General features: G+C 40.6%; 1 protein-coding gene across 5 annotated transcripts in view; it reads left to right on the plus strand.

Moving 5' to 3' along the window:
* NRG2 (neuregulin 2) overlaps positions 1-25,527 on the plus strand; it is a 209,013-nt gene that overhangs the window by 118,421 nt on the left and 65,065 nt on the right. For 3 of the 5 annotated variants that reach the window (XM_072998400.2, XM_072998401.2, XM_072998399.2), the window contains exon 3: positions 13,020-13,138. In XM_072998400.2, coding sequence (XP_072854501.1) covers positions 13,020-13,138 — 119 coding nt within the window. Of the gene's footprint in view, positions 1-13,019; positions 13,139-22,764; positions 22,831-25,527 lie in introns of all 5 variants that reach the window. The other 2 variants (XM_020799420.3, XM_072998398.2) reach the window with 1 other exon arrangement.

Genomic DNA, 25,527 nt, shown 5'->3' on the forward strand with positions numbered 1-25,527 from the left:
CCACAACAACCACTCTTTTTCCAGCCTAATCAACGAATATCACTGAACACTTTCATTGTTCTAAAGTGCTTTTGTATGTATAAACCATGAAAAGGGACCATGAATGGCCAGGACTGACTCTAGTGTATTCAGAGAACGTTATTTAGACAATTTTTTGTACAGGATTATCCCTTCATACCAGCTAGTCATCAAATCTGTCTCTTTCTGCTATATAATTTTATGTAATCCATGCTAGGGTTTGGTACATTCTTGTTAGCTGCCCAAGCAATCAGCAATTTAATTTGTTCAAAAATTTCTTTAGGTGCAACACAGTTTTTCACCCAAGAGTAAACTAACAAGAGCATAAAGCAGAAGCAACGAACTAGGTTGTTGTCTCTTGCACATGATTATCTGAGCTTTTCTCATTCGAAATTGTAAATAGTGATGCCACATTTTAAGAATGGATGATTTCGGTGAATGTTCAATGTTGTACTTTCTCTTCTTAAATGCTTGTCCTTTATTCCCCATTTCCCAAGCCAAACCACTTGAAAATTATTATTATTTTCAGTGATGGCGGGGCCTTTAATGAAACTGAGAAAATGACTGCATAAAGTAGCAATTACCTGTATGTCAAATCATCCACTTTCCCATCAGCTTATTTTCCCCCAAACCACTTGCTCAGCCTTCTGGCGCCACTGGGCAGGGGAGTTGTCCTTTTCAATGAATGTTTGCTGCAGTAAAGGGGGAAACCACTTACTTGTGAACTGCATGTTCTGTCACTAATTAACAACAGGCAGGAGCATGTCTGCCTCACTCAGAAAGGAAACAGATCTTGGAAGGAAGATATTTCCTTTTGCTTAATTTGCTTACCTCCGGATAAATAAATTGTGAATGAGATGACAAACGATTTGGGCAATAATACAGTAACATAATGATTCTAATGACAGAGTACAAGTTGAAAGTTCCATGTTACCTGAAATGGATCTCACCAAACTTGAGACCTCTAGATTTGCTATGCATCCTCTCTCATCACAAAGTCAAAACAACAAGAAGAAAGTTCATTGGCAGTTAAAGGCAGAACTCCTTTCTGTCCAGGCTCATTATCATCTAAAGATTCTGTGCACTTTTGTCAGCAAATCTATTTGGTACTCCATGACTAGTCAATCCCATGAAATTTCACATGGGCTGTAGTCCCCTTTGGTTACCTATGCAGTAGAACTCTAATTTCATCCATTGAATTCACCTAGGCTTTTACAGCCCCACCTCTTCTTTCTAAGGATCTGTATCAGTGTGTAACCTTTTTGGAGTATCCACTGTAGTATAGTGGATAGAGTGACAGATTAGGCCCCGTAAGACCAGGGTTCGAATCCTTGCTTGACCATGGTAGGGTTGAAACTGGTGAAACCATTTCTAAAAGACACCTCTGTCTGAAGAGATTGACTTGTCCATGGAAGCTCGCATTAAAATATAGCATAAAATACAAAGATTTTTATCTTCTTAATTTTTTTAAAAATTGTTTTTGACCTGATATTCTAGCAAAGACTAACATGTCTAGCTCTTCTGAAATTTGATGTAAAACCTAAATATATCAGGCCCTGGTCACACAAGGGAAATGTTTTCTAGTTCTTCTGATACTTTCCATAACTCTGTTGTACTGAATCGTGGTCTCATGGTTTATATACAGTATATATATAAAAATAATAGTTACTGATACATCGATATTTCAGGAAGAAGGTTGCCTGACTGCACAAGTGTGTGTAACTCTACCCCCTCCGCACAGCTTTCCTCCTCTCTTTTTCACCCACAGCAAGAGTGTCTGCCCCATTCTGTTCCATTCGCAATGGAACCCTGTGCAGGGGGTTTGACAGGTCTCAAAGTCAACCTATGGAATTGTTCATTGCAATTCAGTGTATAAGTTGTTACAGGATCAGATTTAGTAAAGCAACATGTAACAAAGGAGCACAGCTGGGTTAATTGAGGCAGCTGTGTGACAACCAATTTGATTGGAGAATCCAAGAATAAAGCTAGCCAAGCTCGCAGAGACAAACTGTTGGGTAGTTTGGGTTGTTGGGTAGTGGTTGTATTGTTGTGTTGCTGGTGATCTTGTTGCTGAGAACTGTATATTCTGCATCGTTGGATGAAGACTTGCCATATTGCAAGGAGAAGATCCTGGGAGAAGACTATCTCCGTGGTGAGAGGAGAAGACTTCGTGGATGCTGAACTATTTACATTGGTAACAATCTGTGGTTACTGAAACTGTAATTTACCATTGCTAACTGAAGAACTACTGTGAATGACCAGGACTGTATAAAAGACCAAGAGAAGCTGTATTTACCCCTGTATATATGGACTTTATTGTAAATAATACTTTCAACACTACAACAGTGTCTGTTTGGTTTCATCTCTGGGCAGTTCACTTCACCATTACGCCCCCTGGCGTAGTCTGGTAACGCAGCACCTCTGTCAATTGGTTATGGGCCCAGACAGCGCACCAGACTGCATCCAGGTATAAATTTAAGAAGTTATTGAAGAAACTGCTGAACAGAGAGAGCCAAGTAGTGTTGGCTACAGTCTGTGGTAAAAATGGCCAACGAAATGTCTATGGCTGGACTGTGCATAAAAAAGTTGAATGGGGAGAATTATGCAACTTGGCAGCAGAAGGTTCAGTTGCTATTGCAAAAGGAAGCATTATGGGACATTGTAGAAAATCCCCCAGCAGTCCTAAATGAGAGGAAAAAGAAACTAAATGCAAAAGCTCTGGCTATTATTGGGTTAACTCTAGAAGACCGTCTTCTTATCCACCTGAGAGGCCAAAACTCAGCAAAGAAGGCATGGGAGGATTTAAGGAGACTCTTCGTAAGAGATAATGTTGGAAGCCAGATTCAAATTGCCAGAAAACTTTTTCGAACTAGACTGAAAGCTGGAGGGTGTATGCTTCAACATTTAGAGGTAATGAAGTCAATGTTGATGGACTTAAGAGAAAAGAACATCACATTTACAGAAATACAAGAAGCATTTATTATCCTGTCTTCATTAGATGAGTCATATGATCAGCTGGTGACCAATTTAGAAATTCTTCCTCAAGCAGAGCTAACAGTAATTAATATAACGGGCAAACTGTTGGAAGAAGAACAAAAGAGAAAAGATAACAAACAGCTCCGAGACTCCAAATTCACTAATCACCGTGATAAGCTGAAGGAAAGTGAGGAGGAGGGGGACACAGCTGCAAGCATTCATTCTGGAAAACGCTGTTTTTCCTGTGGCTCAAGAAAACATCTGATGAAAGACTGTAAATTTAAGAAAGGAAAAGAAAAACAAACCAGACGCAAGAGAGAAACACTAAGCCTGACTGAGGAAATTTATAACTCTGAACAGGGAGAAGAGTGGATTGTCGACTCTGGAGCAACTGCCAGCATGTGTAAGAGTAAACAGCTAATATTTAACTACCAACCTGTATCCAACCAACAAGTATGCTTAGCAAATGGTGTTAGTGCTAAGGTACTGGGAAAAGGTAAAGTGAAATTGCCTTATATTGCTAGACCAATAGATGTTTTACATGTTCCAAATTTGAAGCATAATTTACTTTCTGTGAGTTCATTAGCAAAGAATGGGTTTGTCAGCACTTTCTATGAGGAGAAATGTGTAATAACTAGCAAGAACAATGAAAAATTGAATTGCTATGCTAGAAATAATTTATATAGACTAAACTGTACTAAGGCTAACAATGTCTATGAAAACAAATGTATACACAAAGATTGTATTCATTTATGGCATCAAAGACTAGGACATGCAAACTACAAAACATTGAGAAAAACAATTGAAAACTCAGTAGGAGTTAATTTAAAGCAATGTAATGAATATGTGAATTGTCAAGCTTGCCAATTAGCCAAGAGTAAGAAAGCTCCTATAATGAAACATAGTGATGTACAAGTGAAAAATATATTAGATTTGGTGTCAGTTGATGTAATTGGACCCAAAAGTGCATCATTAGGAGGAGCCAGATACATTCTTTCTATCCAAGACCAAAAGTCCAGGTTTGGATACTGTTATCTCATGAAAGATAAAAGTGCAGTACATGTAGAGTTTGAAAAATGGCTCAAATTTGTAGAGCACAAAACAGGGAAAAAGGTTAAGGTGGTACAAACTGACAATGGAACAGAGTTTACAAATGCCAAATTTCAAGCAATATTAAAGAAAAATGGTATTACTCACAGGAGAGCCACTCCCTATACACCTACTCAGAATGCCTTTATTGAAAGAAGGGGCCAAACTCTGCAGAACATGGCTGAGGCAATGATTAGGGGGAGTAATCTATCTGAGAAATATTGGGGGGAAGCTACACTTTGTGCGAATTTTTATATTAATATTCTTTGGCACAGTGGAATAAACAACATACCCTACACAGTTTGGACTGGGAGAAAACCAAATTTAAAATTTTTACACGTATTTGGATCTCCTGCATGGGTTCACATCCCAAAAGAAATAAGGAGAAAGGGAGAGAAGAAAGCCAGATTGATGTATTTCCTTGGATACCAACAAAATAGGAGAGCATTTAGGTTTGGGTTGCCAAATACCAACAAACTTGTCATAAGTAGCAGTGCTTCTTTTAATGAGCACAGTAACTGGGACAAAATATGTAAACCCCCAGAAACAATAATTAAATTGCCTGAAAGGAATGAAAGTAGTGAGGATAGTGGAGAGGATAGTGACTCTCAAACAGAGCAAGAAATAAAAAGAGAGGTAGAACCTGAGGAAATGCAAACTGATAAAGAAATTCCATCCAACTCAGAAAGGAGAGAAACTCTCGAGGAGGACAGGGAATTACCTAGGAGGTCTAGCAGAGAGAGAAAAACTCCTGATAGGTACAAGCCTGAGACCTATTACTGTCTCAATGTGGCTGAGCCAGAAACATATAATGACATATGTAGTATGCCTGAGAAAGAACAAATAAAATGGAAAGAGGCAATGGAGAAGGAGTTAAATTCATTAAAACAACTGAAAGTTTATGAGGAGGTGAAACTGCCTGAAAAATCAAAAGTAATTGGTTCCAGATGGGTATTTAAAAGGAAGGTGGATGACAATGGTAATGTGAGGTATAGAGCAAGGTTAGTGGCAAAAGGGTATGCACAAACTTCAAACGACTATGATCAAGTTTTTGCACCGGCTCTAAGACCAGAGACATTGAGATTTGCTTTAACCTATGCAGCCAAGCATAATCTCATGACCAGGCATGTTGATATAGAAACAGCCTATTTATATGCTGACTTGAAACACACAATTTATATGGAAATACCACCAGGAATTGAAAGTGAAGGCAAATGCTGGATATTAAAAAAAAGTCTATATGGTCTCAGACAAAGTGGCCATGAATGGAACCAACATTTAACTAAAACTTTAAAGGACAATGGTTTTGTGCAAGGAAAAGCAGACCCTTGTTTATTTATAAATGATAAGACACAAGCTATAATGTTAGTATTTGTGGATGATTTAGCCATATTTACCAAAGATAAGAAAGAGGCTGAAGAAACAATCCAAATGTTAAAGAAACACTACAAGTTGAGAGATTTGGGAGAAATAAGTAACTACTTGGGAGTAGAAATAGAAAGAAGTAAGAAAGGATTTAAAATAGCCCAAAAGAACAAAATATTAAAACTCCTAAAACAATATAAAATGGAGGATTGTAAAGGTGCAGCAACTCCTATGAACACAGAGTTTGAGAAAGAAGATATGAATGGCCCGGAATGTGATATTGATGTATATAGATCACTGATAGGCAGCTTACTATATTTGAGCAGATGGTCAAGGCCAGATATCTCTATAGCTGTAAATTTGCTATCAAGGAATGTGAGCAAGCCGAATGAAAGGCACATGCAATCAGCAAAAAGAGTACTTAGGTATTTAAAGGAAGCACAAAATAAAAAGCTAAATTTAGAACCAGTGGGAGAACTGACTATTACTGCTTATGCCGATGCAAATTATGGGAGTGATTTAACAACCAGAAGATCAACATCAGGCATGACTGTACATTTGGGAGGAAGTTTGATAAGCTGGAAGACAGCTAGACAGAAATTTATATCGTTGTCTTCTGCCGAATCTGAGTATGCAGCATTATCTGAATTGTGTACAGATCTAGTTTTCTATAAACAATTAGCACAAGATCTGGGTGTGAATATAAAATCACAAATAAAGGTTTTTGAAGATAATCAAGCTGCCATACAGATGGCAAACTCACCAAATGTAAGAAGCAGATCTAAACACACAGATATCAGATACCAAAATGTAAAGCAAAGTATAGAGAATGGTTTAATAGAACTGGTATACTGTGGAACAGAAAATAATAAAGCTGATTGTTTAACAAAAGTATTGGGGCCAACTAAACATAACAAAGCATGTGAAATGTTGGGAATGATATAATGTATATGAATGTAAAAAGAACTCTGTATATGTTCAAGGCAATGTACTATGTAAGATACATATGTTACAGAATTGCTATAAACAATTGGAGGAGATTGACAGGTCTCAAAGTCAACCTATGGAATTGTTCATTGCAATTCAGTGTATAAGTTGTTACAGGATCAGATTTAGTAAAGCAACATGTAACAAAGGAGCACAGCTGGGTTAATTGAGGCAGCTGTGTGACAACCAATTTGATTGGAGAATCCAAGAATAAAGCTAGCCAAGCTCGCAGAGACAAACTGTTGGGTAGTTTGGGTTGTTGGGTAGTGGTTGTATTGTTGTGTTGCTGGTGATCTTGTTGCTGAGAACTGTATATTCTGCATCGTTGGATGAAGACTTGCCATATTGCAAGGAGAAGATCCTGGGAGAAGACTATCTCCGTGGTGAGAGGAGAAGACTTCGTGGATGCTGAACTATTTACATTGGTAACAATCTGTGGTTACTGAAACTGTAATTTACCATTGCTAACTGAAGAACTACTGTGAATGACCAGGACTGTATAAAAGACCAAGAGAAGCTGTATTTACCCCTGTATATATGGACTTTATTGTAAATAATACTTTCAACACTACAACAGTGTCTGTTTGGTTTCATCTCTGGGCAGTTCACTTCACCATTACGCCCCCTGGCGTAGTCTGGTAACGCAGCACCTCTGTCAGGGTTGACTCTCACGCACAGCATGGTGCATTCACACATGAGGGACTGGAGCCCCGCCCAGCAGGGCTGAAAATTAGAGGGAACATTAATCAGGAAGGGGTTCTGTTTAGGAAAATGTCCTCTGCTGCACTGGCTGCTCCTTTAGAAATGCACTGCACACAATGGACATGGAATAGCCACATGACAGTATTGGTGATCCCCTCCCCCGGTGATACTGACATACTAACAGTTCAATGTATCTTCCCACAGAAATACAAAATATATACTACTCACCAATAATGTAATGGCAGTTGCTCCCCCGGTGACATACTTTTACCAAGGCATCAATGTATCACACACACACACACACAAACACAAATTAATATGCGTGCCACAGTAATGGCAGTCACCTTCCTGGTTTCTATTCTGAAAAGAAGCAGGGCAGGTTGTGCACATAGGCAATTCCAGTAAAGAATGCACCAGTACAACCGGGACAACACAGCCATCCTGTTGATGGATGAAATGTTCCACAATTACAGCACTGGTTAGGAAAATGTCTCAATCTTGACAGTGTATCGTGTGACCAGGAAAAAAAAAGCAACAAACTAACTGGAGGTTGTTGTGGGTTTTTCGGGCTTCTTGGCCGTGTTCTGAAAGTGGTTTTTCCTAACGTTTCGCCAGTCTCTGTGGCCAGCATCTTCAGAGGACAGCAAACTGTGCTCTGGGTAGGCTTGAGAGTGGGTGGAGTATTTATGGCTGTGAGAAGGCTAGTTTGTGAGATAGGCTATTGTCCTAATCAGGAGATGGTTGATTAATGTGTTTTGTTGTGGATGTATTGTTTTGATAAGGAGGGGAGATTATCTGTCCATGTGGTTGATGGGTGTCATTAGCTGGTCTTTTGTGTGCAGTAATCCCCTGACCTTGTGGCTGGGTGGAGTTCGTTGACCTTTTGCACTCTGTGTTTTTGAGAGCTGGAAGCCAGGTTTTGTTGAGTTTCAGACATTCCTCCTTCCGGTTGAAGTTTTGTTGATGCTTGTGGATTTCAATGGCTTCCCTGTGCAGTCTGACGTAATGATTGCTGGTGTCCAGTATTTCAGTATTTTGAAATAGAATTTCATGTCCAGTTTGTTTTATGGCATGTTCAGCTACTGCAGATTTTTCTGGTTGTTTTAGTCTGCAGTGTCTCTCATGTTCTTTGATTCTGGTATGGATGCTTCATTTTGTGGTTCCAATGTATACCTGGCCACAACTGCAAGGTATCCGGTATACTGGCGAAACGTTAGGAAAAACCACTTTCAGAACACGGCCAAGAAGCCCGAAAAACCCACAACAACCATTAGATCCCGACCGTGAAAGCCTTCGCGAATACATTAAACTAACTGGAGTTTATCTGTGAAGATTCTTAGTCATCCAGGTGAGCTTGTCTGAAAGTTGAGTCCTGGCAACTGGACTTCTTTCTTGTTAGGTTGAAATGTTTCGCTACTCATCCAAGTAGCTTCTTCAGTCTAAGTGGAGGATAACTAGAGAACATTTTCCTCATGTGACTGTGGGAAACTTCTGTCAAGGTAAAATTTACAGGCCTGAGCAGTACAAAGTGTCTTAATAAGCAACCATATTGAACAGGTGTGCTGTAATGCTGAGTCATGATGGCTCATGAAGTGCTGACTCATGTATCATGCAATATCTAATATGATTGGACATAGATAGTTGTGAATAAGTATATATGTGGACTCTGTACAACAGATGTATTCTTCTTCCTGATGAGTATCATGCTGTCATGCTGCCGGTCTGCACTTTTGTATATAGTCTGTAAATACACGTTTGGGGCTGGAGAAGCTGCTTTTGTGTGTGTGATTCATTTAACCACCTGGACCAGCAGTTACTCTGCTGATTTTTCATGTTCTTGTGCTAACAAAGGGGTTATGGGCCCAGTGACGCACCCTGCAACAACCGCTCTGCGCCAAGGAAGCTGGTGAGTACCAGTGGGTGCCGCAATAGTTTATGGAAGAGGTGGAGGTCCAGGAAGGTGGGAGTTCTGCCGTTGAAAGCCCAGGAGGGGAAAGAAAACAGAGGACTGAGAAAAAAGACAGCAGGTTGCAGTCTTTGGGGGCAGCAACCATGGGAGGCTTTCCCTTAACAAGATTAAATGAAAAGAATTACCAGACGTGGTCTATTAAAGTCGAGATGTTATTAAGAAGGGAGGAGTTGTGGAAGATTGTTAACGATCCCTCCATGACACTTGATGAGGAGGAAGAAATGCTCAATGAAAGAGCTTTAACCACAATTATCCTATGTTTGGAGGACAGTCAATTGATTCATGTGCATGGCCTGACCTCGGCTAAAGAATGTTGGGACACTTTGAAAAAGATTTATGTTAGAGACACGGCAGGAAAAAAGGTGTCTCTGACCAGAAAACTGTATAGATACAGACTGTAATTTGGTGGGAGTGTGTCTGAGCATCTACAGAAAATGAAAAACCAAAGTGTCTTAATGAGCAGCCATATTGAACAGGTGTGCTGTAATGCTGAGTCATGATGACTCATAAAGTGCTGACTCATGTATCATGCAATATCTAATATGATTGGACACAGATAGTTGTGAATAAGTATATATGTGGACTCTGTACAGCAGATGTACTCTTCTTCCTGATGAGTATCATGCTGTCATGCTGCCGGTCTTCACTTCTGTATGTAGTCTGTAAATACATGTTTGGTGCTGGGGAAGCTGCTTGTGTGTATGTGATTCATGCGTTCTTGCGCTAACAACTTCTGCTTAAATGTTGTAGCTCAAGATCCTCTGTTGTACATTCTGTTCCAGTGACATGCATACACTCCTGGCAGAAGCAGCAGCTGCCAGCAGGCGGGGTAACCCCTTATTCTGTCCTTTCGCTTAGAGGTAGAGCATAAGATCAAAGAGTTATTTCAACCAATCCTAGTGGTGATTTGGTAACTAGTATCCTATCTGAATTCTAACAACATACTCTGTAACTCATGCTAAGTCAATAAAAAGAGTTCTCAGGGCGTTGCCTTGAGGTTCCACTGGCTCGGATATCCGTTTGTTGACTCCTTTGTTCCTTCTCTAAGGCAATTAGCTTTCCTTTGTTCCGTGATCACCCACATGTGACCAGGGCCTGAAATTACCTTGAAAATTCAAGTAAGGCCACTAAAAGTTAGTTCTGACCTGATGGCATAGAACATAACACAAACCATACCCTGCCCAGCTGTTAATGAATCTGTGCTTGTTATGCTTACACATAGGCAAGAACCTAGATTTCCCGGGCTTCTTGTTTGCATTAAGAGCCTATAGATGAGAGGACTTCAGACCCTTCTGTCATCATATGAAAAAAATGGGATGGGAATGGGAGAGGCCTAGGAGCTCACCTCTAAGTGTTTTGCCGAACCTTCATTCGTTAAGGCTGGAGTAGTGCTCATGCTTCATACTCAGGCACTATTTGACTGGTGAGAGGACAATGTATACTGAAATGCATCTAGCCCTTATAATGTATAGAAATGCAGTGTTACTTAAGCCAGGTGGTCATTCTGCAGCTACATTCACTATGTATTAAGCTTTTCTTCAAGAGTGAGCTTGGGGGAAATTGTTTATTTGCAGCAGAATCTAGCTTGCACATTGTTTTCTATGACCAACACATTATTTTTGAGACCACAGTACACACTTCTAATGAGGGTGTCTACTCCTTAATTGACATCACAATCCCTCATTCCATACGTGCAATTTTAAGAGCCAGGAAAAAATTTTTATGTAATTCCGCAGTTCCTTTGAAATATTCTGCATTTTTGAGAAACACCCATCTTTGCTATCTTTCATGACACCCAGCCTGAATATTAATTTGCAAACAGTTTTGTAATCTTTGCAAACAGTTTTGTAATCTTTTAGGTAATTAATACAAGGATTATCCTGGGAGTGTTTTTATTTATTTTCCCTACCAAAGCAGCAGCAGCAGTAGCATTTACCCTCACTATACACATTGCCCTCTTTTCTTGCCTGTTCACTGGGAACGCTGGGATTTGTAGATTCTGATATATACTCAAGCCCTATTCCAGTTTTATCTGTTTTCAGTCACCATGGACAATAGGGACCACTTTAACCCCATCTGCTCTCTTTTGGCAATCTGCCCCTCTTCTACACCTGGGCAGCAATCAAGTCTGCAGAGGGGAAGCCTCCACCTTATATGGGGCTCTCCATGTAAGTCTTGGTCCTGACCTACATGGAGAACTCCCCATACCTAGCAGAGCAACAACACTGGAAACAGGGATGATGGAGCATGACTGCTTCTTTCTATACCTAGTGAATGTAAATGGATATATGCTATCAGTCTCACACTGCACAACCATACTGTTTATTCAAAAGGATATCCTTAGGCTGAGACAGGCCAGGAGCCCTGAGAGTTAGAAAGTTGTTTGAGATTCTTCTAATACTGACTGATCAAGCAAATTGCACAAGAGCTAGAAAACAGATGCAAGAACAGTTTCTGTAAATCAGTGGTCATTATATCCTCATTTTTCTCCCCTCATAGTAATAGGGCTTGCTGCCTGGGCTGGTCTCCCCTGGACCGTCTGGGCCCAGGTAAAGTGCACCTTTCCTCACAGCATAAGGGGCCTGGATGATGATTGGATTGTGACCATGCAGTACAAATCTATTTCTCCTCTTCTGCTCAGATGTTTTATAATTTTTGAAGTTTTTTAAAAGTTATGAATGATTGTTTAACCAATCAGCCAAATCAATAAAAAGGCAGCCTGCTTGAATTATGGAGAAAAGGACTGAATGACTGAATCAGCATCCAGACCTTAAACTTTGTTGTAAGTATTGCAAAGACACAAGAAAGTCAGGGTTCCTTCCTACAGGGAGGGAGTCAGAAGCGCCTTCATTATATTACATTTGTACGCCTCAGGTCCTAGATTTTCAGACTGACTAGGAAAGATTTACATTTAACACTGTTAACAGTTATTCTTTTAATATTTACATGCATAATGAAGCATCACAACTCTTACATGGATTTCACTGCTTGCTCAAGAGTGTCATTTTTAACATCAGTCAGTCAGTCAGTCAGTCAGTCAGTCAGTCAGAGGCACCTGTTTATGAGACACCATCGACTTTCCAGATCACTGAGAAAGGAAGAAAAAAGATTTCTCCATTTGTTTTCATTTCAAAAGGTTCATTTTTCACAAGTTTGATTTAAAAAAAATCCTCAGCCCTATTTTGTTCATTCAATAAATTTTCATTTATTTTAGTTTTTCAGTTGTAAAGCCAGTTATGTACTACTGGCACTGAGGTGTTTTCCTTCTAAACTGATACTGGAGGATTGCTGTGAGTCAGAGAATTGGCACTTGGTGGGGATGGGTAGATGGTCCGATCGCTGGGCAATGGATCAATGGTTGGGACCAAGGCTATTTCAGAATGATCCGTACAGTGGAAACAGTGAGAACAGTATAGCTTGGTTCACAGAACTGCACAGCTTTCACCAGTTTGTATATTTAGGGTTCATGTACAGATTTTCCACCTGAGATTTTGTCGCTTTGTCCTTTTATGGCTTATGGATTATGTGAATAATGTGGACCTTTTGAAAACTAACAGAGGATCTTGAGCAGATGCTGTCCAAAACGTTTAGCACGAGGCAAATTTGATAGAAAGCATTACTGGGAAGTTGATTGTACTTGGACATTTCAGTGTAGTTTCTACAAAGGAAATTATTGATTAACCAACATTTGAGGATTCTTGTAATGAATCCAAGTATGAATATATGAGCAATCTGATAGCTATTGTATACGTCACACTTTCAATAAACTTCAGTGCAAAAGCAAACCAACCATCGAGCCATGAGGAATCCTGTGATCTTAGAAACTGAAGTGCCATTTAACTTCTTTCCCACCGTTCTGATTGCAGATAAGGTGTTTTCCTGACCATGTTACATTCATTTGCCTATTTTACAGAAAAAACTCAAGACTACAGTTCAATAAAGTGAAAGTAGAAGATGCCGGGGAATATACTTGTGAAGCAGAGAATGTACTGGGCACAGATGCTGTCAAAGGCACTCTCACTGTAAGAAGTGGTAAGTTAAAGTTATATACTGTATGCTTGATCCTAAACAATCTATTAGTTTCAGTTTCTTGTTTATTGTGTGGGTTTTTGTGGAGGGCAGGGGAGAGGGAAGAACATTTTTCTTAGTGCACAATTTGGCAGCCTCCTTGGAATTGCTGTAACGGGAGGTTATGTGATCCCTGTAACCAGCCCCAGTTAACAATTTGGCTGCAGTGTTTTGGACCTGCTGAAGTGTCCAAGCACTTTCCAAAGGCTTTCCTGGATGTAACTAAGGCATGTGTTGCTGTGGCCAGATCAGACCTCTCCAGGAACAGGCACAGCTAATGCACTAGCCTTAACTATGCATGTATCCAATGCCAAAACCTGGGCATCCAGGCTCAGAGATGAATCCAGAAGTTGTGCGCCTGTGTTTTCAGAGTTTCATGTCTCTTTCCTACTGGGACATTTGACATTTGTTGAAGCTCCAGAGTTGCCTTGGGTTCTTTCCGAGAAGAAAGGAGGAATAAAAATATTTTAAATAAATAAAATAAACTTGGGAGCAGAAGAAAAGTGAGCATTCCTGATCAAACTCTAGGAAGTTACCTGGTCTAAATGAGCTTAAACATAAGGTGGACCAGGTTCCTGTCTTACCCAGGCCCCGTTACTACTCACAACCATACCTTGACTTCACCCCAGAACTGCCTATATTATTATAGCGAAGGATTTGCATAGAGTGATTGTCAGGACTTGGAGGAAAGCTGAGAAGCACTTTTGATGTTTATAATGTTTTCTTGGCTTTTTGATGAAAGATTATTTTCAATCATCATTTATTTAATTCTTTTCTTTAAAGACTGACTTTTAGAGCACAATCTTTCAGAGACAGCTTATGAAGCATAAAAAGTTTCATATGTATAGCAGATTAATTTAGTTTTGTGCATATAGCAGGAACATGCTATCCATATGTTTCCTTGTTTCTGGGGAGTGGACTTTTGTTGTGCTTTACCCAAATATGAATGTATGCATTTTCTTTAGGCAAAAAAACAAACATGTAAATTAATTGCATTCCTTATTTGTATTTATCCTAAGATAGTTTATAGTTGCATTTTGCAGGTTTGCCTTTCAATTATGTTTAATCAAATACAGATATTGAATGTGTATGGTTTGGGGGATGGGTGGGAGGAGCAGTCATGGCATGCAGCAGGCAGGTTTCATGGCTTATATTCTCAGTTAGATCTCCATATAATCTCCTTGCTAGCCTAGTGAAGGTGGGGGCAGGGATTTCATGACTGAGTGGGGATGTGAACCCACTTTTTTTGAGGCCACAGAAGTAGGGGTTATGTGTATGGGGATAAATATCCAATGTTCGCACTTTGATTCCCATCACCCACATCTTTTCTGTAATTACTTAAATGGAACCGGAAGGTAACGTTGCATGTATTAACAGAGGAACATAGTTTGAATTGAGAGTGCTACAGTGAAGTAAGATTATTATTCCTATTCTTTCAACACATGTGTTTATCTTTGATTCATTACTCTGGAGTGTTTTGTAGAGCGATGGATTAGCGTTACTAGCTGTGGAGCCTTTTGGATGAAGGGGCAGGCACAGCTCCCAGTCTCCTGCCTGCTGTTGTGCAAACCAAAAACCATACCCTGTTGATTCCAGCAGAGCTTGTGCTCATGCCAGGAGATACAGGATACCTCCCTGTGTGAGTCCTGGAAAAGCTCCGCGATGCCCACACAACAGAGGGCAAGAGATTCTGACCCGTCTTTTTTTATTGCTTTTGCCACAGAAGAGAACCATAACTTTCTAGCCTAATTGTTGTTCTTCTGTCAGTGGTCTCCATCTTAACATATAGTTAATCATACTTTGACATTTGCGGTAAATGCATGCCAAACTCTTGTATTCACCTAAGTCCATTATATGGTTACATATGGAGAGCATGGTGTATTAGGATTGTGAGTTGGGCTGGGATTAGGTTCACAGAAGGAGAATTCAGGGGAGATTTGTGGGTGGGAAGTTGCTGCACATTGCTTTACACTTTTCAGCCTCGGTCATGGGCACACCAACATTTCCATGGCTGTTTTGACATATATTCACACATGCGCAATGTATTTAAAATGGAAGGGTGACAGCAGCTCTTAGTATTATTATCTGTTTTGGCACCAAGGCAAGCAGGTGGCAGGGGCTGAGGACAGGATCTGAGTCAGATGGAAGGGGATGGGACAGAGGTGACCAGATCTTACCTGTCGCTCTATGCCAGGTGTTGAGATAGATGCAGCTTGTATCATGCTTAGCCACTCCCTCATCTTACCCTGTCTGCACTGGCATGAAATAAGTGTGGATGGCAAATTGTCCTACGATGGGTTAAAAAGCTACAACCTTTTCTTCCGTCCACACTAGAATGGATCATCTAACAGCATAGACATGGACACACCCTAAAATACTCTTCTAAGGGAAGGCAATTATATTTTGTGACAAATTAATGCATGGTGCACCTAGAGTGATATTGGGTGGTGTCTACCATTCACGAGTATGTATTTACAATAATAAAATACTACCAACAGAAAAACAAACCATGACCATCAATTTAGAGGATGTTTTGTCCCACCCACCTCCAGGCAACTTTTAAAAAGTGTTTGATTTGGTATATTTCAATTTTCCATCCCTTGGGTTTAAGGAAGAAGTTCATTAGGGGCTCTACCCCCTACTTCATTGTCACAAAGACCATGTGAGATGTGCAGGCTAAGCAGCTGTGCTTGGTTCAAGGTCATTCAGTGAATTTCATGACTGCATGGCTTACCTCCAACACCACATTTCAAATAAAGTGACCCCCCACACACACACACACCGGGATGTCTTTCTCCACTGTCCATCTTTTACATAGTATGGATTATCTTCACTTTGGTTTCAATTCACAATCTTTGCTAGCCACCCTCCTTTTTTTAATTTGAAAAAAATGAAAGGACATCTTTTGGAAAACATGCAGGCAACATGTTTGTAGAGCAAGGGTTTGGAAACTGGAACATTGTTTTCTAGTCTCCTTTCTGTGGATCAGGATGGCAACATTAGCTATCCTGAGAGATTAAAGGCTGTGTATTTTTCTCTGTTCTATGTGTTGCACTCACTCACATTTTTGCTTCACTATTTCATAAAGTTGAAAACAGCCCTTCACAGTATTTTGGCACTGATGTACTACAGTCACATCCCAGATGTTCTTGCTTCTGCCGTCCCCCAGAAACCATAGTACAGATCATGTGACCATCTTTTATGATACTCTGATGCTGGGTAATTCTACATGAGGGAAGTTGCTGTTGGAAAGCATGTGTAGTTTATGTATACTTAAACATCCATTTTAAAAAGGCATGGAATTCAATTATTAAAAACAAAACCTCTAGTTTATGAATGTGGGATACAGTGGTGCCTTGCATAACGAGCGCCCCGTTTAATGAAAAAATCGCATAGTGATGGCTTTTTTGCCATCGCTTTTGCAATTGCACTACGATCTTTGCGATTTTTCCCCATAGGCACCATTTTCCCCCAGCTGAGCGGCAGGAGCTTTGAAGCCCCGCCGCTCAGCTGGGGGAAAATGTCGGCAGTGGACTGCGGCCTCGGAAGGACCCCGAAGCCACCGTCCCCTGCCGACATTTCCCTTCCGAGCTCTCAAAGGGCCCCCTCCGATATTGGAGAAAGCCCTTTGAGAGCTCGGAAGGCTCTCAGCGGCGGCGGGGGAAGGGTACGGGGGTGTCGAAGGCTTCCAGGCCTTTGCCTGGAAGCCTTCCAGACACCCCCCCACCCTGTCCCCACTGCCGGCAGCCTCCCTGCGCCGCCTACCCCGGCCGTTCTTGGACGCCTGGAAGTCCAAGAACGGCTGGGGAAAGCAGCACGGGGAGGCTTCAAGCATCGGGGACAGGGTGGGGGGGATCAGGAAGGCTTGAAGCCTACTCGCGCCACTTACCCAGGCCGTTCTCGGACTTCTGGAAGTCCAAGAACGGCCTGGGTAAGCGGCCCGGGTTGGCTTCAAGCCTTCCCGATCCACCCCCCACCCTGTCTCCGATGCCGGTAGCCTCCCCGCGCCACCTACCCCGGCCGTTCTCGGATGCCTGGAAGTCCGAGAATGGCTGGGGGAAGCGACACGGGAAGGCTTCAAGCGGCGGCTGCAGGGTGGGGGGGTGTCCGCCCCCAGCCTCCCCCTACAGCTTGGATCCAAGCCTTGGGGGGAGGCTGGGAGGGTGGTGGGATTGGGTAACCGGCGGCGGGTGGGATCCAAGCCCGGGATGCCTGAAAGGCATTCCAATCCCACCACCCTCCCCTCTAGGGAGTCCAGCCATGGCTGAGGTAGCCGCCGTGGGTCAGGTCCAAGCCGCGGGGGGAGGGAGAAAACTGGATATTCCGTTCCAATTGGAACGGATTAACCAGTTTTAAATGCATTCCTATGGGAAATGGTGCTTCACATAACAATGTTTTCACATAACGTTTTTTTTTCGGAACCAATTAACATTGTTATGCGAGGCACCACTGTATTGTGTTTCTGTATCCACAATTCAAAATGTCAGGAAATGGCCTGATATTGCTGAAGAATATTGTGCTTGCATTGCCAGCAGAAAAAAGGATGCCAAACTCTACTTAGGAAAAGGCAGCCTGGCACCCATGTCAGCAATCAGGATGGTCTACAAAATACCCTCTTGTGCTCATTACCATTCACAAAGAGACACCAAGCAAGGGGGAATCCCAGGACCTGACTCCTTTTTCCACCAGTTAACCACTTGTCACCAAAACACAAAGAAATTGTTAGTGTTGTTTTTCAACAAGTTATCTAGGTATCTATTGCTTGGAGTCACAAATTAATCAAAATGCCTAGAAGAAATGGTAGTGAGCACAAGAGGGTATCCTGTACAGCATCTTGCTTGATGGCATGGGTGTCGTGAACATTCAGGTTGCCCAACGTGATGGTACAGAAACAGACAGTTCAAGGTTTTGCTGCTTCTAATGTGGAATCATTATCTCGTCTAGCGAGGCCTACACCTCCTTAGCTACCTGACATTTCTACTTGAACCACTTATCACTATTTGAAAATGATTATTACGAAAGCTGAGCTGCTCACCCATCTCCTAAAAGATACCTTTCTCATTCCAGTCTGTGTATCCATTGACAGCATCATTAACACAGCTGTTGATCAGATAGGAATTCTTGTCTGTCATTCCTTCCTCTTTCCTTTTTCTCTCCTGCTAACTCACATTGCTCTCTTCTCTCCATGCACCCTTGCAATGATCTGACTATCCATTTCTAAACCCCAGCAATCTTTTTTAATGACCTTCGTACATCAGTCCTGTCATCTCTCTCCAGAGTTATGCTGCCAAAGCATTGCTTAGGGGGGTGGAGAGGATGTTGGCAGATCGCTTGGTTAACCAATTAACCTAAGTAAGTGTTCTGAAGAACTGAAAAACTATTTGATGACATTCAAGTTGGTTTAGTAAAGATGTTGCCCTTATAAAAATCTTGGATTGTTAGTTATTGAAAACAATGGCCACCTTTGCTTTCCACTGGGAAGCCTTCTCTTTCCTTCTTGTTTAGTACAGATGACACCAGTCCTCAAATCTTTTAATTGATTTCAGATCAAATATGCAGTTTGTCAAAATGCCATAATTTTTACCTGATAATTACAATGCATCACACATTCTTTATGTGTCCATTAAGGCATTGGAGGGGAAAACAAGGATTGAGAAAATACAGTTGGCTTTGCCTCTGACAACCTTTCGTCCTTTTGGCTCCACCTCTGGCTGATTGTACTGTTCCACCAGACCCACAAGACACCAGCTGTCACTGCCAGAAATCCTTGCCCCTCAACATATGAATATGGTGGGATGTCCATTTATCAGTATTTGGGTGCACGTGCCATGCCTTTTGGCAACTGGCCTGCCATTTTTGCCAGACTGAGTGCAGGCATTCACAGGTAACATTAAAGAGTACGTGCTAGTGTCATCTTCCATCACAAAAGTTGTGGAGGAATGTGTTACTGGAAAAGGCTTGGCAAAATGTAGGAAATATTTGATTGCCATTAGTTTTAGGATCATATATATTTATTTTTATTTATTATTATTACAATTTTGTTCCACATTTGTCTTACACATACTCATGGCACCCAGCAAGCATGATTAAGAACCATATAACTAGTACACCCACCCTAATGAAAAGAATTTAGAAGGCCAGGTTGAAAATATGCATTTTCATTTGCCTCCTAAAACTAATGAGAGTAGGAGCTGATCACAACGCCAGGAGTTGTTCTTTCTGCAGTGCATCATTACACAATGCACTACATGGATTGTGGAATTGAACTGTTGCGATGCTTTTCTGTTTGTGAACCAGAAGCTAAGCAAAAACTACCCATCCTCAAGCACATTGTTCAGCATAAGCACAAGGACATCACTCTTTGGATGGCCAAAAATATCTTGAGAATCGTCCTCCAATGGTTGCCCAAGCAAGTCCTTCAGTGACAGGTTCTCAATTATAGCTAATGTCTCATCTGCACTGAGGTACAGAGGCATTATTCATTTCCTCTTTTTTAAATCTCCTCCTTATCCAGCTGGTTAGTCATCTTGAAAAGGTAGTCACAGTGAAGCAATGGAACAACAGCCAGGTTCAGCAAAATGACCTCCCCCATTATGTGGCAGCATTCAGAGATGCTAGGGAGTGGGGGGCTAGATAGTTCTGCTACGGAGAGGGGCAGTTTTAAAGGTAGAGAAACATTGAACTTACTGATGCTCTTCTTGGCTCCTCAGACTGGCAGTTACCATTTATCTTCCAATAATGCCTTGGCATTCTGCTACGTACCAATGTAGCATAATTCCAGGACATTATTAGAGGTAAAAACAATTACTGACACCTAGAAGAAGGCTGCACGAGTATATTGTTACAATCCATAAACTTTGCCCATCAAGAGGCCAAAGACAGAAAGTGGGTTTCACCCCCTTATCAGCCCCTTCATTCAGTTGGAATGTGTGTTTTCAGAATTCTGAATACAGCAGTACAAAAATGTGCAGCAGATTAATGGCAATGAAACAGTGGGGAAAATTATTGCAGATACCTAAACACAGCTGATGTAAAGAAACTCAGATCTAGAACGCTCTGCTGTTGTAGCACTGAGAAAATGGTAGAGCTACTTGTTTAAATGGTTTTTAAAAGAATGAAATTAATGGAGGTAAGCTCTCTTAATGGCTATTACTATGAGAGGGCAGTGTTTAGACTTAATGTACATCTTTTTTACTTTGGCAAACCAATTGCTTAGGTGGAACAATCAGGTCCAGTTGATTTCAGTGATATAGTTGATTTCAGTGATATGAGATGCATTACCTGCATCTTTAAAATTCAGATATGCCGGTGAATTTTTTTTTGTGAGGGGAGCAGCTGCACAGCCTTGTCTTACACATACTCACGTGCACACGTGTGAGTGTGTGCATGCACACATGCACGCGTGTGAGTGTGTGCACACATGCACACACTTTTACTTAAATTTCAGTAAAATGTACTCCCTAGTAAGGATTATTTATTTATTTATTTATTTATTTATTTATTTATTTATTTATTTATTTATTTATTTATTTCCCGCCCCTCTAGACAGAGTCTACTCAGGGTGGCGTACAAAGAAGAATAAAACATTATAAAATACAATCAAATAAAAACCACCAATATATATATATATATATAATCAATGACATAATTATATCAACAAATTAGAAGATCAAGATGGAAAAATAACTGAAGAAAAAAGAAAATCAGATGTTGACTGGAGGGAATACCTGCCTGAAGAGCCAGGTCTTTAAATGACACTTAAAAACACCCAGCGAGGGTGCCACTCTCCGGTGGCAAGATGTTCCATAGAGGGGCCACTGCCGAGAAGGTCTGGTTTCTTGTACTTTCTTTCCGGGCTTCTCTCGGCGTTAGGCCCCTCAGCCGTCTTTCCTGGCTAAAACGAGTGACTCGGGTAGATCTCGGTGGGATCTACATTTCACTCTCTGGCCAGAGAGTGAAATGTAGTCAGAGATGCTCTGCTGTGAAGGGAAGGGGAAAAATGAAACAAAGAGACAATAGGATGTTTGTGGGGAGTGGAAGGTGAGAACACAATTTATGAGGCTGCTCCACAATGTACTTCGCATGAGACACATTCTGTGTCCAGTACCATTATGCACGTTATGACCGTTTCATTTTAAAAAGCAAGAAAAGGCAGACTGGTTTACTGGAGTGGAAGCAATGTCGACCTTCTATGAAAAAAAAGGAGTAAGGTGCTAGAACAAACAACACACAAATCCCCTGCTTGTGTCTTTATTGGACTGTTTAGCATGTGAACACTAAAAGGGATAGTGGGATGCTGCTGGAAAAAAGAAATGCATGCTTCCTTGGGTTTTAGCTTCTCATTCTTCTGCTGTTAACTCCCACAAATAGTCTTGTGTTTATAACATTAGCATCACAGACAGACAAGTGCAGAAATGTGAAATATGATCTTGAGCTGCCCATTTTATCAGCCATTTAAAATCTATTGGGAAAGTGGAAATTCAAGATGGCCCGCTAGAATCATTGACTGCGTATAACTTGCCTCATGTTGGCACCCAACAATGGCCGTTTCATTTTGAAAGTCAGTTGGTTCAAGATTGTCCTTTATCTTTACAACATTGGGAAGAGGAGGAAGCTCGTGTAATACTTATATAATTGGCTGAAGTCCTGTTGCTTAGTGTAGTAACTTATGCTAGAGTAAGCCCACTGATTCTGTGGGGGTTTAGTGAGTAAAATCCTCTATAAGTTCCATTGATTCAAATAGCCCTATTCAAGTTGTAACTTACTTTAGCATAATAAGGTGAAATGAGAGTAGATCCATTTGAATAACTGGAATTTATGGAGGAGTTGACTCAACAAATCCTCATTGACACAATGGACCTGCTCTAGTGCAACTAACTATAGCAAGCAGTAAGGCTTCAGCCAATTATTGCTAATTGTGTCTTCTATTTTTGTTCTATTCTGTTTTTTGTGGCTGTTGGCAGCTCTTACATTGGCATTTCCAAGGATCAACTTAATTATACAAAATATAAACTCTACCTGTTTTGGAAAATTAGATTCATGTTGTAAAAATAAGATTTAGAACACACACACACACACACATGCATTTAATGTTCTCTCCTCATGTAGTAGGAGAGAAGGCAACCAGATTTCAATGCTCAAGTGCTACTTTGACCTCACAGATGTGACTGCCAGGCTCCCCTTATTTCACAGTTTGGAAACAAAGTCATCCAAAATTACCTCTGTAAATTTCCTCAACCCATCTGGAGCTACTTCTTCCCTTTTCCATAGGAATGTCTGCAATCATTCTGTTGCCTCCTTTTGCTAAAGCCTTCAGGACTATACTGCATGTCCTCTTGCAGAAGTGATTCAGCTCTTAAACCACAAGAATAATAATGTTTCTTCATTTCAGCCACTCCTTGATATCCTTACCTAATTTTCTAAATGGTTTAATTAGGGGCCAAGTTTTCTAGATACATTTGGAATGTTTTCAGAGATCCTTTGCCCTGCAAGCATACTTCTCTCAGCTTATGTACGTAACATCACCATTATATTCTACTATACCATAAGAGTAATTTTTTTCCATCAATTTCCTACCTTAATTTCCCCAGGAGGAACAAATGTATCCCAAGTCTCATCTGCTTCAGAATCTAAATTAGTTCTAATAGAAGAAAAGTGTAAGTACACATTGCCCCAGATTCTTTCTCTACAGTTTGTTGTTCTGTGTTTTTTGTTCTATTCCTATCTATTTATTATCATTTTACATGTTCCTAATGGGCTTCTGTAGTGCCCCCACAAAGGTATACTTACACAGGTATCCTCTTTTGCAGAACATCCCTAAGATGGTATTGATCCTGTCATGTAAACTTCTTGTATGAGTGTAGACATTTGTGGATCTCATTTCAAGAATATGGTTGGATAATTGTTACATCTTGTGTTTTTTAAATTTTCCCTCCTTCTTCCCCAAGAAATAAGCAGCCAGGACCAACAATAATGCAGAAAAATAAACCACAGGCCAAAATATTACATACACTTATCTGAAAATGAGCCCAGTTCAACTCTGGGGGAGTACTTGTAGATACATAAAGGATTGCACTGCTAAATAAGAAATCCAGTCTGTCTTAATTTGCAGGACAAGAGAGAAGAATGGGCAGAATGATGGTATACTAGTTCAGTATGTTTTTATTGCAAACATCCAAAAAGAAATGTATTTACTAACATTTGCTTTGGGTTGGTGATAATGTTTTTATTATTTGGCCTTTTATATTTTAGTTGGAAAAACTAAAAATAGCAGAAAGTTGAAAAATTAATCTGTGAAGATGTAACTGCCAGCCAGATTGTATAACGCATAATTATAAGCATCTGGATTGTGCATTGTGCTGTTATTGCTTCCACTAGAGTGGTGCCTCACTTGACGACTATAATGCATTCCGTTAAAATTGCTGTAAAGCGTAATCGTCGTCAAGCAAAATTAAAAAACCCATTGAAATGCATTGAAAACCGTTCAGTGTGTTCCAATGGGTGAAATACCTCATCGTGCAGCGAAGATCCTTCATAGGGAGGCCATTTTCTGGTGCCTGTATAGCGAGGAATCCATCCTTAACACAGCGGGGAGCCATTTTGCACAGCAGGTGGCCATTTTGAAACCCGACAATCAGCTGTTTTTAGATCGTCGTAATGCAAAGAATCGGTTCTCGAAGCAGGGAACCGATCGTCATGAAGCGAATTTTCCCCATAGGAACATCGTTTTGTGATCGCAATAGCGATTGCAAAAAACCATTGTAAAGCGGATTCGTTGTTTAATGAGGTAATCGTTAAGCGAGGCACCACTGTATTCTGGTTGTCAACAGCCCTTTCTTGGTGTATGCAAGAAGATTATATCTGAATATTTGATCTTAGCAAATCTCCTAACCTTTGAGACTCTAGAGTACCTGATTTAAAGTGTAGTTTGATAATAACACTCTACCCTTCTATACCACTAGAGAAGCATGTGTTAAATTGTTTCATAATTCTTTTATTTCAGTTTCTTTTAGAGGTGCCTCTTTCATTTTCTTTTATTTACTTATTGGTCCTTTCATTTTACATGAAAGGGAAAAGTCTCTTTTGGGCCATTGCATGTTCTCCCATTGGTGTTTTCTGACACCCCAGAAGCCCTATGGAACCTTTTAAACCTATTTCAAAAAAGCAGAAGTAAGTCAATAGAGAATTAATCTACTTCAAAAGTAGGCAACAGTGCATGAGAAATTTAAATCACCATCAAATCTATGAGTAGTTTACATTTATCAACAGTATGGGTTTAGTGCCATGTGCCCAGCCCAGCAGAGATCCTCTGGGCCTGAGCACAATAGAAAAAAGGCAAGGGAACAGCAGGTCAGACAGTGGCTGCCTGACACACAGAGATACCCATTCACAAAAGCAACTAAAAAATAACACCAAGAACAAGAAGGAAATGCCCACAGCCCAATGGCACACTGGCAAAGTCACAAAGTCCACCAACTATGTCTCACACAACTTTACAGAAGCAAATTAAAACATCCCTCCCATCCATCAAAATATACATCTTTAACAAAATAAATACACAGTAAATTAACCAAATAATTAAAAAAATCAATCAGGAAAAGCATGCACACACACACAGAGGGAGAAAAACACATATACAGCTTCATTTCCCCCAAGAAAAGCAATGAGCAAATAAAGACAAAAATAAAATAAAATAAAACCCTCCTCTAAACCCAAACTACTGTACAGTGGACGGCTTGACTTACAGACTTTTTGAGTTTCAGACTTCTCTGGCCGCAAAATTTAGGTTTGACTTGCAGACTGAGATTTGACTTACAGACCAGAAAAAAACCAAAATGGAACAAAAACGGCCTGTTACAGGATTAATCGGTTTTCAATGCACTATAGGTCAATGGAGACTTGACCTACAGACTTTTTGACTTGAGAACCGCCTTCCAATACGGATTAAGTTCTCAAATCAAGACCCCACTGTACTAGTATATAGAGACATTTCTCTCCTTTGACTATTTGATGCCTTATCTTCTTATTTTTGTGTCCAGCAGGCAACAGCAGGCAGGCAGCAACAAAAATAATCCAAGAAAAAGAAGGGCACTCTCTCCCAATTCCCCAGAAAATTCAAGGAAGGAAATACCAAAAATAACTCAAAGAGGCATGGTGGCAGCAGCAAAAATAATACAAAGAAATGGGGAAAATACCCCTCCAAAATTGAGGGGGGGGAGGGCCCAAAAAGAAAGGATCCAAGATGGAGGCACAGCAAGTAGGCAAGCAAAAATCTAAAATGGATGATATCAGGGGTTATAGTAATCAGAATACAGTAATCTTACTGATGAGGAGCAACTGAAATGAAGAGCACT

This window comes from Pogona vitticeps, chromosome 4 (genome assembly GCF_051106095.1).
Source record: "Pogona vitticeps strain Pit_001003342236 chromosome 4, PviZW2.1, whole genome shotgun sequence".
Lineage (NCBI taxonomy): Eukaryota > Metazoa > Chordata > Lepidosauria > Squamata > Agamidae > Pogona > Pogona vitticeps.